At 41.4% G+C, this 11,349-nt stretch overlaps 1 protein-coding gene across 1 annotated transcript in view; it reads left to right on the forward strand.

Moving 5' to 3' along the window:
* The first annotated feature begins 403 nt into the window (after window positions 1-403).
* Window positions 404-11,349, forward strand: part of LOC141047811 (cytochrome P450 2K1-like) — an 87,912-nt gene continuing 76,966 nt past the window's right edge. Inside the window, exons 1-4 of the mRNA XM_073543130.1 lie at window positions 404-613; window positions 9,337-9,499; window positions 10,612-10,761; window positions 11,174-11,334. Coding sequence (XP_073399231.1) covers window positions 419-613; window positions 9,337-9,499; window positions 10,612-10,761; window positions 11,174-11,334 — 669 coding nt within the window. The 5' untranslated portion in view covers window positions 404-418. The remainder of the gene's footprint in view (window positions 614-9,336; window positions 9,500-10,611; window positions 10,762-11,173; window positions 11,335-11,349) is intronic.

Here is an 11,349-nt window from a genome sequence, read left to right on the forward strand (position 1 = left end):
AATCTAATGCAAAAGGCTCGAGCACAAAAGATGTAAAGTTCATCATGACCTGCTATAACTGCAAATAGATTAATTTGTGTCCCCAAACATTAGTATGTGAACTTTACACCATGGCGCTGGTACAGCTGCAGAACAAATAAGATAAAAATTGCAAATCATATTCCTTTATCCCACTGGACACATCACGTTACAACACACCTTAGCCAACATTTATTTGGGTGAAATGTATAATGTTATGTATGTAAAAACAAGATTGTGCTATCTAAGCCAAGATTGTCTTACCAAGGTAAATGACAATTGACCAATTAGTTTTTAATAGGTTATTTGTGCCCTAGTAAAGATTAACACATGTAGGAAAAACAAGTCCATGTATAAGGACAGCAGCACAATCGGAACAGACTCTTCCCAGTACCTCACTATGGCTTTTATTGCCTACTTTTTGGCTAGAGCCGATGTGCTGGTATACTTTTCAATTTTCATTGCACTATTCATCTATTGGATAAATGGAATTAAGAAGAGCACAGCAAAGATGCCCCCTGGACCTATGCCTCTGCCTGTCATTGGAAACCTCAACCTGCTGGACCTGGAAAGGCCCCACGAATCTCTAATGCAGGTAGGATACTGTACTTACTGTATAGTCAATGGGAATGCAACATTATTTAGCTGGGGGCAAAGAAATTGGGGGTGGTTTCTGAATAAGACAGGTATGAATGGATTCATGGTGGGCCTTAAAGGTCTGGAGGTCTTGTTCTTTGCGGCATTATACACAAACCATTGATGTGAATGGGCATTGAGTAACTCTTCATTTTTTGTGGTGGCAAGGGAGAGAGATTGAATACTTACTGTCAGATTTCCCTGGAATAATAGCTGATCCCTCCAATTGCCAGTAGATAGACATTTTCTGATGAAACTATTGTTAAGGGACCATCTAATAAAATAGTGATTTTTCAAAGTCAAGAACCTCTTGAAGAGCCGTAGACTTGTCATGTTGCTGGAGATGCGTGCAACCATGTTCTGCTATCATGGTTTTATGTGTTAATTTGCAAAGTTAGTTCCTCATTCTTTTATCAAAACAATAGAAGAATAAAAAAAGGTTTAATAACAATACCATAGCATTTAATATATGGCCAAATGTAATTCTAATAATAATAATAATAAATTTTATTTTTATAGCGCCGACATATTCCGCAGCACTTTACATTTCAGAGGGGATTTGTACAGACAATAGACATTACAGCATAACAATAATCACATACAGTAGATTATAACAAATACCAAGAGGAGTGAGGGCCCTGCTCGCAAGCTTACAGTCTATGAGGAAAGAGGTAGACACGAAAGGTGGGTGGTAACAGTTGCCCTGATTGTATGGACCAGCCATAATGTTAAGTGTGTAACAGTACAGACACAGAGGGCTAATGGATGCATAAAGCATGTGGGAACATGATGCTGGGAACCTGGTTATGGTAAAACTTTTGGCTCTGCCACACAGGGATAGGTTAGGTTAATGTGTTGAGGTGATAGGCCAGTCTGAATAAATGCGTTTTCAGGACACGCTTAAAATTGTGGGGATTGGGGACTAATTGTATTGACCTGGGAAGTGCATTCCAAAGAATTGGCGCGGCACGTGTAAAGTCTTGGAGACGGGAGTGGGAGGTTCTGACTATTGAGGATACTAACCTCAGGTCATCAGCAGAATGGAGGGCGCGGGTAGGGTGGTATACTGAAACAAGGGAGGAGATGTAGGGTGGTGCTGAGCCATGGAGGGCTTTGTGGGTGAGGGTAATAAGTTTATACTGAATTCTGGAGTGGATGGGTAGCCAGTGTAATGACTGGCACAAGGTAGAGGCATCGGTGTAACGATTGGTGAGGAATATGATCCTGGCTGCAGCATTCAAGACAGATTGGAGAGGGGAGAGTTTGGTAAGAGGGAGACCGATTAGAAGAGAGTTACAATAGTCGAGACGAGAATGAATAAGAGAAACAGTAAGAGTTTTTGCAGAGTCAAAAGTAAGAAAAGGTCGAATTCTAGAAATGTTTTTGAGGTGCAGATGACAAGAGCGAGCCAGTGATCGAATGTGGGGGGCAAAGGAAAGCTCAGAATCAAGTATGACCCCAAGACAGCGGGCATGTTGCTGGGGAGTAATAGTGGAACCACACACGGAAATGGCAATGTCGGGTGTAGGTACATTAGTAGCGGGAGGAAACACAAGGAGTTCAGTCTTTGACAGGTTCAGTTTCAGATATAGTGAGGACATGATATTAGACACAGCGTTTAGACAATCGACAGTGTTTTCTAGAAAGGCTGGCGTGATGTCAGGAGAAGAAGCGTATAATTGGGTGTCATCAGCATAGAGATGGTACTGGAAACCAAATCTACTGATTGTTTGACCAATAGGGGCAGTGTACAAGGAGAAGAGGAGGGGGCCTAGAACCGATCCTTGAGGAACCCCAACAGTAAGGGGAAGGTGAGAGGAGGAGGAACCGGCAAAAGAAACAGTAAAGGAGCGGTCGGAGAGATAGGAGGAGAACCAGGAGAGAACGGTGTCCTTGAGGCCAATGGAATGGAGCATAGTGAGGAGGAGCTGATGATCCACAGTGTCGAATGCTGCAGAGAGATCCAAGACAATTAGCATGGAGTAATGACCATTTGATTTAGCTGTTAGCAGATCATTAGAGACTTTAGTGAGGGCAGTTTCAGTGGAGTGTAAAGAGCGGAAACCGGATTGGAGAGGGTCGAGAACAGAGTTTTCTGAGAGATAGCGGATAAGACGGGAGTGGACCAGGCGTTCCAGGAGTTTAGAGATGAAGGGAAGATTAGAGACAGGTCTATAGTTAGCGGCACAGTTTTGGTCGAGGGATGGTTTTTTAAGTAGTGGATGTATGATGGCATGCTTAAATGAGGAGGGAAAAATACCAGAAGAGAGAGAGAGGTTAAATATTTTAGTTAGGTGAGGGGTGACAGCAGGGGAAAGCGACTGGAGGAGATGTGACGGAAATGGGTCACTGGTGCAAGTAGTTGGGCGAGAAGATGCAAGGAGCCTGCTTACTTCTTCTTCTGTGACTGGTTCAAAATCAGAGAGTGAGTTAGATGCAGTGGGGGAGGGAGGACAGTGCATGGTATGAGGGAATTTGGAGATAATTTCCTGTCGGATCTGGTCAATTTTTTCTTTGAAGTAATTGGCCAGATCGTCAGCTCGGAGCTCCGTGGTTGGGGCCTGTACTCTTGGATTGAGTAGAGAATGAAAAGTGTCAAAGAGACGTTTCGGGTTATTGGACAGTGAGATGATGAGGGTGTTGAAATAGGTTTGTTTGGAGATGTGAAGGGCAGTGTTGTATGTTCTAAGCATAAACTTAAAATGGATGAAATCTTCGTGTAGATTGGATTTTCTCCACAGACGTTCGGCGCACCTGGAGCACCGCTGCAGGAAACGTGTTTGCACCGTGTGCCAGGGTTGTCGCCGTCTGCGTTGTGGTGTTCTATTTATAGGGGGTGCAAATTCATCCAGGGCACTTTGAAGTGTTTCATTGTAATGCTTCAATGCAGAATCAGGACATGAGAGGGAGGAGATAGGGGCCAATGAAGACTGCAAGTTCTTCAGAAGTTTCTGGGTGTTAATGGCCTGTATGTTTCTATAAGTCTGGACAGTGGGGGTGACCTGAGCAGCCTGGCAGTTCTTTATAGAGAATGAAAGAAGATTGTGGTCAGAGAGCGGGAGAGGGGAGTTTGCAAAATCATCCACTGCACAAAGCCGAGAGAACACCAAGTCGAGGGAGTTTCCGTCTTCATGCGTTGGAGAATTAGTAAGCTGCGAAAGGCCAAATGAGGAGGTTAGAGATAAAAGGTGAGTAGCAGATGGGGAGAGGGGAAGAGCAATGGGGATGTTGAAATCTCCCATGATGAGGGTAGGGATGTCACAGGAGAGAAAATGTGGAAGCCAAGTGGCAAAATGATCCAGGAACTGATGGGAGGGGCCGGGAGGACGATACACCACCGCCACTCGCATGGAGAAGGGGGTGTAGAGTCTGACGGCATGGACCTCAAAAGAAGGGAAGACAAGTGAGGGTACTTGAGGGATAACCTGAAAGGTACATTTTGGTGATAGGAGCAGACCAACGCCTCCACCAGCTCTATTGTCTGATCTTGGGGTATGAGAGAAGTGTAGCCCCCCGTATGAAAGAGCAGCAGCAGCGGTAGTATCTGACTGCTGGATCCAGGTTTCAGTAAGAGCCAGGAGGTTAAGAGAATTAGAAAGGAAGAAGTCATGAATGAAGGAGAGTTTGTTACACACTGAGCGAGAATTCCAAAGTGCACAATTAAGAGAGACAGATGGCATGCAGGGAATATTAATAAGATTAGAGGGGTTTCTGAGTGTAGCAGTGGGGGGGTTTGACTTTCTATAACATGGGGGACCAGGGTTGGGAGCAATGTCTCCTGCAACTAGGAGAAGGAGGATAGAAAGAGTGAGCAGATGGTTAAGTGATTTGTGAGAGCGTCTCTGGTGTTGAATGGTGGGACTGGCTGGATCTGTGCAATTTAACAATGTGAAAAGAGCATGAGTGCTATACATAGGAGAGGAAAGAAGCGAGGGGCCAATATGGATGGAGTGTGGAGAGTTAATTCCAATATCATTTCCAAGAGCGTTTATCATTTCATTCGAAAACTTTGGCTGATGTTATATTATGAGGTTGATTGTCTCTCCTGGTGCTATAACATTTTCCAATATCCTGGGGAGCATTTCTACCATTAGTAAAGTTGGGCATTGCTGTTGGACTTTCTTTGGGATCAACAGAGATCACCACCATGGATCAGAAAAGCCAAATCTGCTCTGGTCAACTGATCACTGTAACAGATTATTTTGGGTGAGCATCCACTTTAATATTGTTCATTATTGGGATCACAGTTTTGTTGGTTTCTTTCTCACAACACTTTGCAAAAAAACATTTTTAGCAGTTCCTAGTAGCTGTGGGAAATATAATTTGTATAGATGGCGGAGGTCTTTATTGGTTGCACGGTCCCTGACTTCTACACAGGTTGTATGTCTTTTGATTATGGCAGGACTTCATAGTTCATCTTTCTAAACTTTTTCTATGCTATTTCAATCTATGCAAGTACATTTTAAGGGTTAACATCTGAGAAAGTGCAAAATACGTGGATATATAAAATGATCAAAGAAGAACTAAAACGTTATGCATTTTTTATATTTTGCAGGCTCTTTTCATGGCTGTAGATTGGTGGGTGGTTAAGGAAATATGATCCTCACAAATCACTGAAAAGTTGGTGGAGAAGTATGCAGAGACGGAGGCAGGAAAGCAAAGCTTCTGCCCGAGTGAGCACACAGAACGTAGTAAAGACACATTAGAAAGTAATAGACTCTATTATATTCATACTCTGTTTTGTGTTCTCTCATGAACAAGAGCTGTGCACTCCTGGCTCACAGGCTGCACATTTCTCTGCCATGTTTGAGGCGATTGGTGAGGGTCTCAGGACCCAGGATCCCTCCATAAAGTGTCTTCAATATATAGAATATTTTATAAAAGTTATGATACTCTTTAAATAGTTGATTATCAGGATCCCTGTTTATAGTTATGACCCAAACTGAACTCCAAACAAATTAAATTAAACTCAAAAGTCAAGCTAGACAATTATGAGCGTGGGCGACATTCTTGCATGGTGGATCTAGGGTGCCAACCTCCATGGGCAGGTAGGGCTATTGAGAGGGCATTGTCTGACCTATCTCATCCTGTAGTTCACTTGGCACAATAGTGGATATTCAAACTACTTGGGCCATTATATATTTGGATAATTTGGGAACTTCAATGGTAATTTTTTTACTTTTAATTTTGAAAAATAAAGGTTATCTTTTATTGGGGGAATCTCTATATATAAAAGTGAATGTATTTATGTGTGTGTATCACCAACCAATCATAAAGCATCTTTCATTTCACCAGAGCTGTTCAAAATAAGCTCAGCTGTGATTGGTTACTATGAGCAACAGTTTTCCTTGCAACCAATCACTAAGCATCTCTAATTTCACCAGAACTGGTTAAAAGAAGCTGAGCTGTGATTGGTTGCAAGTTTTCCCACTTGACAACACCTCAGCAGACACTGACATGGTGGGAGAAATCTAGCATCCCTGGGAACATAAGCTCCCAGCCATTGTCTGCCCCCTGAAAGGAGCACAGAGCACATGACAGAAATGAATCCCCCCTCCCGTGGATCATTGGTATGCAAGTTAGGGCGAATCCACTCAGCATTTTGGTACTGACTCCAGGCCTTTCTTAAAGGGATCTCTGGTATGGAAGGCAGGGCAAATCCATCCAGTGCTTTGGTTCTGACCCCATGCCTCTCTTAAAGGGATCCTCAATATGGAAGTCAGGGCAATTGCCTTCAAATGCTCTGGTACTGACCCCAGGCTCTCTTAAAGGGATCTCCTGTACGGAAGTTAGGGAAAATCCCTCAGCGCTCTGATTCACACCCCAAGGTTCTATTAAAGGGATCATTGGTATGCAAGTCAGGGCAAATCCATCCAGTGCTCTGGTTCTGATCCCAGGCTTTCTTAAAGGGATCCCTGGTATGGAAGTTAGGGCAAATCCGATCTGCACTTTGGTACTGACCCCAATCCTCTCTTAAAGAGATCCCAGGTATGGAAGTCAGGGCAATTGCCTTCAAATGCTTTGGTACTGACCCCAGGCTCTCTTAAAGGGATCTCCTATGCGGAAGTTAGGGCAAATCCCTCAGCACTCTGATTCTGACCCCAGGCTTCTATTAAAGGGATCACTGGTATGCAAGTCAGGGCAAATCCATCCAGCGCTCTAGTTATGATCCCAGGCTTTCTTAAAGGGATCTCCGGTATGGAAGTTAGGGTAAATCCCTCTGTGCTTTGATTCTCTCCCCAGGCTTCTATAAAAGGGATTATTGGTATGGAAGTCAGGGCAAATCCACTCAGCGCTCTGGTTCTGACGCCCAGCCTCTCTTAAAAGGATCCCCGGTATGGAAGTTAGGATCGTTCTACTCAGCGTTCTGGTTCTGACCCCAGGATGACGGGATGATGTGGGATATTAGGGGTAGTAGTCCAGTGGCTCTAGCTGACAGGATGATGCGGGATATTAGGGGGAGTAGTCCGGTGGCTCTGACTGATGGGATGATGTGGAATATTAGAGGTAGTAGTCCGGTGGCTCTGACGGGATGATGTGGGATGTTAGGGGTAGTCGTCCGGCGGCTGTGATGGGATGATGTGGGATATTAGTGGTAGTTGTCCGGTGGCTCTAGCTGATGGGATGATGTGGGATATTAGGGGTAGTAGTCCAGTGTCTCTGGCTGACAGGATGATGTGGGATATAAGGGGTAGTAGTCATGTGGCTTGGACAGGATGATTAAAAACACATGTGACATGCACACATATGAACAAGTCGGTAGGACACTGTTCATACCACCCACTGACTCAAACACAAACAGAGAGCACAGAATTACAATTGTGCAGAAATATCCTGCAGTAAAACATATAACAGTAGTCAGCAAGTGCTGATAAAAAATGATAACAAATACAGGGTATTTAGTCGATACGGTTTTTTGCAAAAAAATGTATACAAAGCTGCCTCACCACGTCAAGGTAACCCCTAATGAAGCAGTCCCTATCTAATGTATTTAAAACCTGAACATGTGAACAGTGTCTAAATGAACAGGATGAAGACAGGCGCTTCCTAGTATGGGCACATGGTGCAAGCCAGCTCTTTATGTGCGTGTCACACAAGAGAGGGGTGGGGTCTCTCAAATCATGCATAGGCACGGAAAAAACTGGATTAAAAACACATGTGACATGCACACATATGAACAAGTCAGTAGGACACTGTTCATACCACCCACTGACTCATCTTTTTATCAGCACTTGCTGACTACTGTTATATGTTTTACTGCAGGATATTTCTGCACAATTGTAATTCTGTGCTCTCTGTTTGTGTAGGATGATGTGGAATATTAGGGGTAGTCCCGTGGCTCTGGGTGACAAGACGATGTGGGATATTAGGGGTAGTAGTCCGGTAGCTCTGGCTGGAGGGAAAATGAGGGATATTATAGTGAATGTTGCTATGCGGAGTGGGCGGGGCTTTATATATATATAGATATAATATATCAGCTTTATATATATATATAGATATAATCATTATAAATTGTTATAACTAACCGTAGTTAGTTATTATGCCCGGGCAGCGCCGGGCTCTTAAGCTAGTTCTATATATTAGTCAAACCTCGCAGAGTAATGAGACTGAGTTATGGGAATTTTTTTTTCTCAGATATGAGACCACTAACAATCACAGCCCAACTTGTGGTTCCAATAATCTCTCAGAGCATGCCTTGCACTGACTTACCTATGCAGGGTGCAACTTCTTCTAGAGTCACACATTGTCTCTTTGCCCAGTTCTCCTGGTGCAGGTCAAAATTTCTCATCACTGCCTCAAGTCATAGAAATTCCCAGTTAAGGCCACAACACTTCTCCAGTCACAGTTACTCAAACTGTTTTAGGCTACAGTACCATATTGCATTCAGGACAGGAATTGAGGCGCTACACTTGGTGGCTACACTTTAAAATTGAGCCAGAGAGCTTAGTGGTTGAGGAGTATTCTTTTTTACTCTAACATCAGATCACTTACAATCACAGCCAGAATCGCTCAACTGTTACAGCATGCTTTCCACTATCTAACGGTTCTAACCTATGCAGGGCGCAACTGCTTCTAGAGACACACACAGTGTCTTTGCTCAGGTCTCCTAGTGAAGGCCATCATTTCTCACTGCTGGCTCAGGTCTTAGAAGACTTCTATTTGAGGCCACAGCTTATCTTCAGCCACAGTTTCTCAAACAGTCTTTAACTATAGTACCCATTAGCGTCCAGGTCATAGCTCCTCTCTTACTGTCTTTGGGAACAGTAGACATTTTAAGGCAGGCAGACTGATGTATTCAATTTCCCAAAGTCACCAAAGGAGCTTCTAAGTCCAGAATCCTTCTTAAGGTCAGGACATTCCATCAGTTAGCTTGGATCCTTCAAGCACTGGCTATTTCCAACTCTCTCCTGCCAGGCTTAATTTTTTAGCTGTTCCGATCAGATCTTTCTTTACGCCTCTTGTTCCATTACTTTAGTGCTAAGGCAAAATTGCTAGATCATATAACAATTTTTGCATATTTCCCCAGCTTCATTGTCTCAACTGCAACTGTGGCTTGTTGGAAGTTTATCTTTAATAGCTCTATTTAGGTGACATTGTGGTTTGAGAATACATGTTTTGTCTTTACAGAAGTATGATTCAGGTTAATGTTTTATAAAAACAAACAATGATGATATTTTGCAGCTTTCTGAGAAGTATGGTGAAGTATTTACTTTGCATTTTGGACCCAAGAAAATGGTGATACTTGCTGGATATAAGATTATAAAGGAAGCACTTATAACGCGAGCTGAGGATTTTGGAGAACGGGCGACTTCTCCAGTCTTCGATATCATCTCTAATGGACATGGTATTTATAGAACTATAATATTGTGCATTCTATGAATCGCAAAATCCACAATGGTGACCTGTTAAGGGAGCAGAATACTATAAAGTCTAGTAATTATAGCTGATTCTACTAATAAAAGATTCACTAAAAACATCCACAAAGGTCATTTATGAGTGAATATTATGAATTGAAGGTAACTTTAAACATGTAAGCCAACTCTTAGAGGTTGCGTAATGACTGCAGAAAGTCGTAGCGGCTAGTGGCAATACTTCTGTATTCTTCTTATTCCTACTTTATTGTCATCATCATTCTACATCCTTTTTCTCATTTTCATATATGTTTTAAAACTTTTTTGTGAATTTTTCACAAATTAATATACATTAAAATGAAGTTGCTGATATTCATTGAACAAATCCAGAGGAACAAACAACTGAACATTTTTTATTAGTCAAGGGTGAACATGAACAAGAAAGACACAAAAGAAAAAGGGAAGAGAGGGTGGTGCTCAGGTTATTCCTAGAATGTAACCAACAGTCCTGTTTTTAACTTTTATCCACCTTCTCCTTCATCTTTCTATTTCATCTCCTCCTTCTATTCACCATTCTTCTTCCGTTTCCATCTTTTCATTCATCTTCCTCACGATCATGTTCAGTCTTCTTCTTTTTTCATTTTGTTCTTTTCTTTGATTTCATCTTCTTTCTTTTTGTTTTTTCTTTATCTAATTATTCATCTACTTCATAATTCCCTTCATTTTTTATCGTATGTTCACCTTATCTCTTTCCTGGCTTCCTTTCCATTTCCTTCATCATCATTATCATAACATCATCTTTATTATTATCATCTACATTTTACTTTTCTTCCTTTGTTTTTTCTTCTTCATTCATCATTTTCTTCTATAACTTTCTTCTTCAGTTTTATCATAATTTTCTTCATTCTCTCTTACTTACTTATCCTGTTTTTCGTCTCTTTTTTGTGGGTTTCATTTATAAATGCAATTTTTAAGTCACTGAATTAAACTTCTTCAACTATTAAAAGAAACACTTGTTGGATTGTTTAGATTACTAAAGGCTATTTTCTTTTCAGTTTGACTAATTAATACTTAGAAAAGTTTTTCATATTTAACAATACTTTAGGTATAATACTTTCTAATGGAGAAACATGGAAATCCATGAGGAGATTCACGCTATCAACACTTCGAGACTTTGGAATGGGGAAGAAAAGTGTGGAAGCCAGAATTCAAGATGAATTAATGCCCCTTATAGAAAGTTTTAGATCTCACAATGGTAAGATACATCATTCACATTTATCTAATAGCTTTCATATACTCTAACTTCTTGTCTGTCGCTTTCTACAACCCGGTCTACAAAATCCACATTGTCAATCTGCAACATAGTTAAACTACAATGTTATTCAGAGTGTGTGTAAACCCCCATTCACATATCGTAGAGGGTACACCACAGTGTGAAGTTTTTGCTCTACATTTGCATCACATTTTGCTGCACTTGGAAAAGATCTGCAGCATCTAAACATATCATTAGGATTTTAATTGGCTGTAGAGTTTCTCCAATTATCAATTGTTTGTTTCAGTAATCTACTGTCATTACTGAAGGTAATTTTGACCTGAGAATACAATATCTGGAGCATTTTTTTATTCATATTTTATTTTATTATATATATATATATTTGTTATTTTAGGCAAACCATTCGATACTCACATGCTGATAAACAGTGCAGTTTCCAATGTAATCTGCTCTATTATCTTTGGGAAAAGGTTTGAGTATGGTGACCCAACGTTTGAAAAATTAATCAAAATGTTTGATGAAAATGCCAAACTGGTCGGTACACCCAAAGTGATGGTAAGAAAACCTTCA

The sequence above is a fragment of the Dendrobates tinctorius genome, unplaced genomic scaffold (assembly GCF_039654945.1).
Source record: "Dendrobates tinctorius isolate UK_male_01 unplaced genomic scaffold, ASM3965494v1 ptg000129l, whole genome shotgun sequence".
Taxonomy (NCBI): Eukaryota; Metazoa; Chordata; class Amphibia; order Anura; family Dendrobatidae; genus Dendrobates; species Dendrobates tinctorius.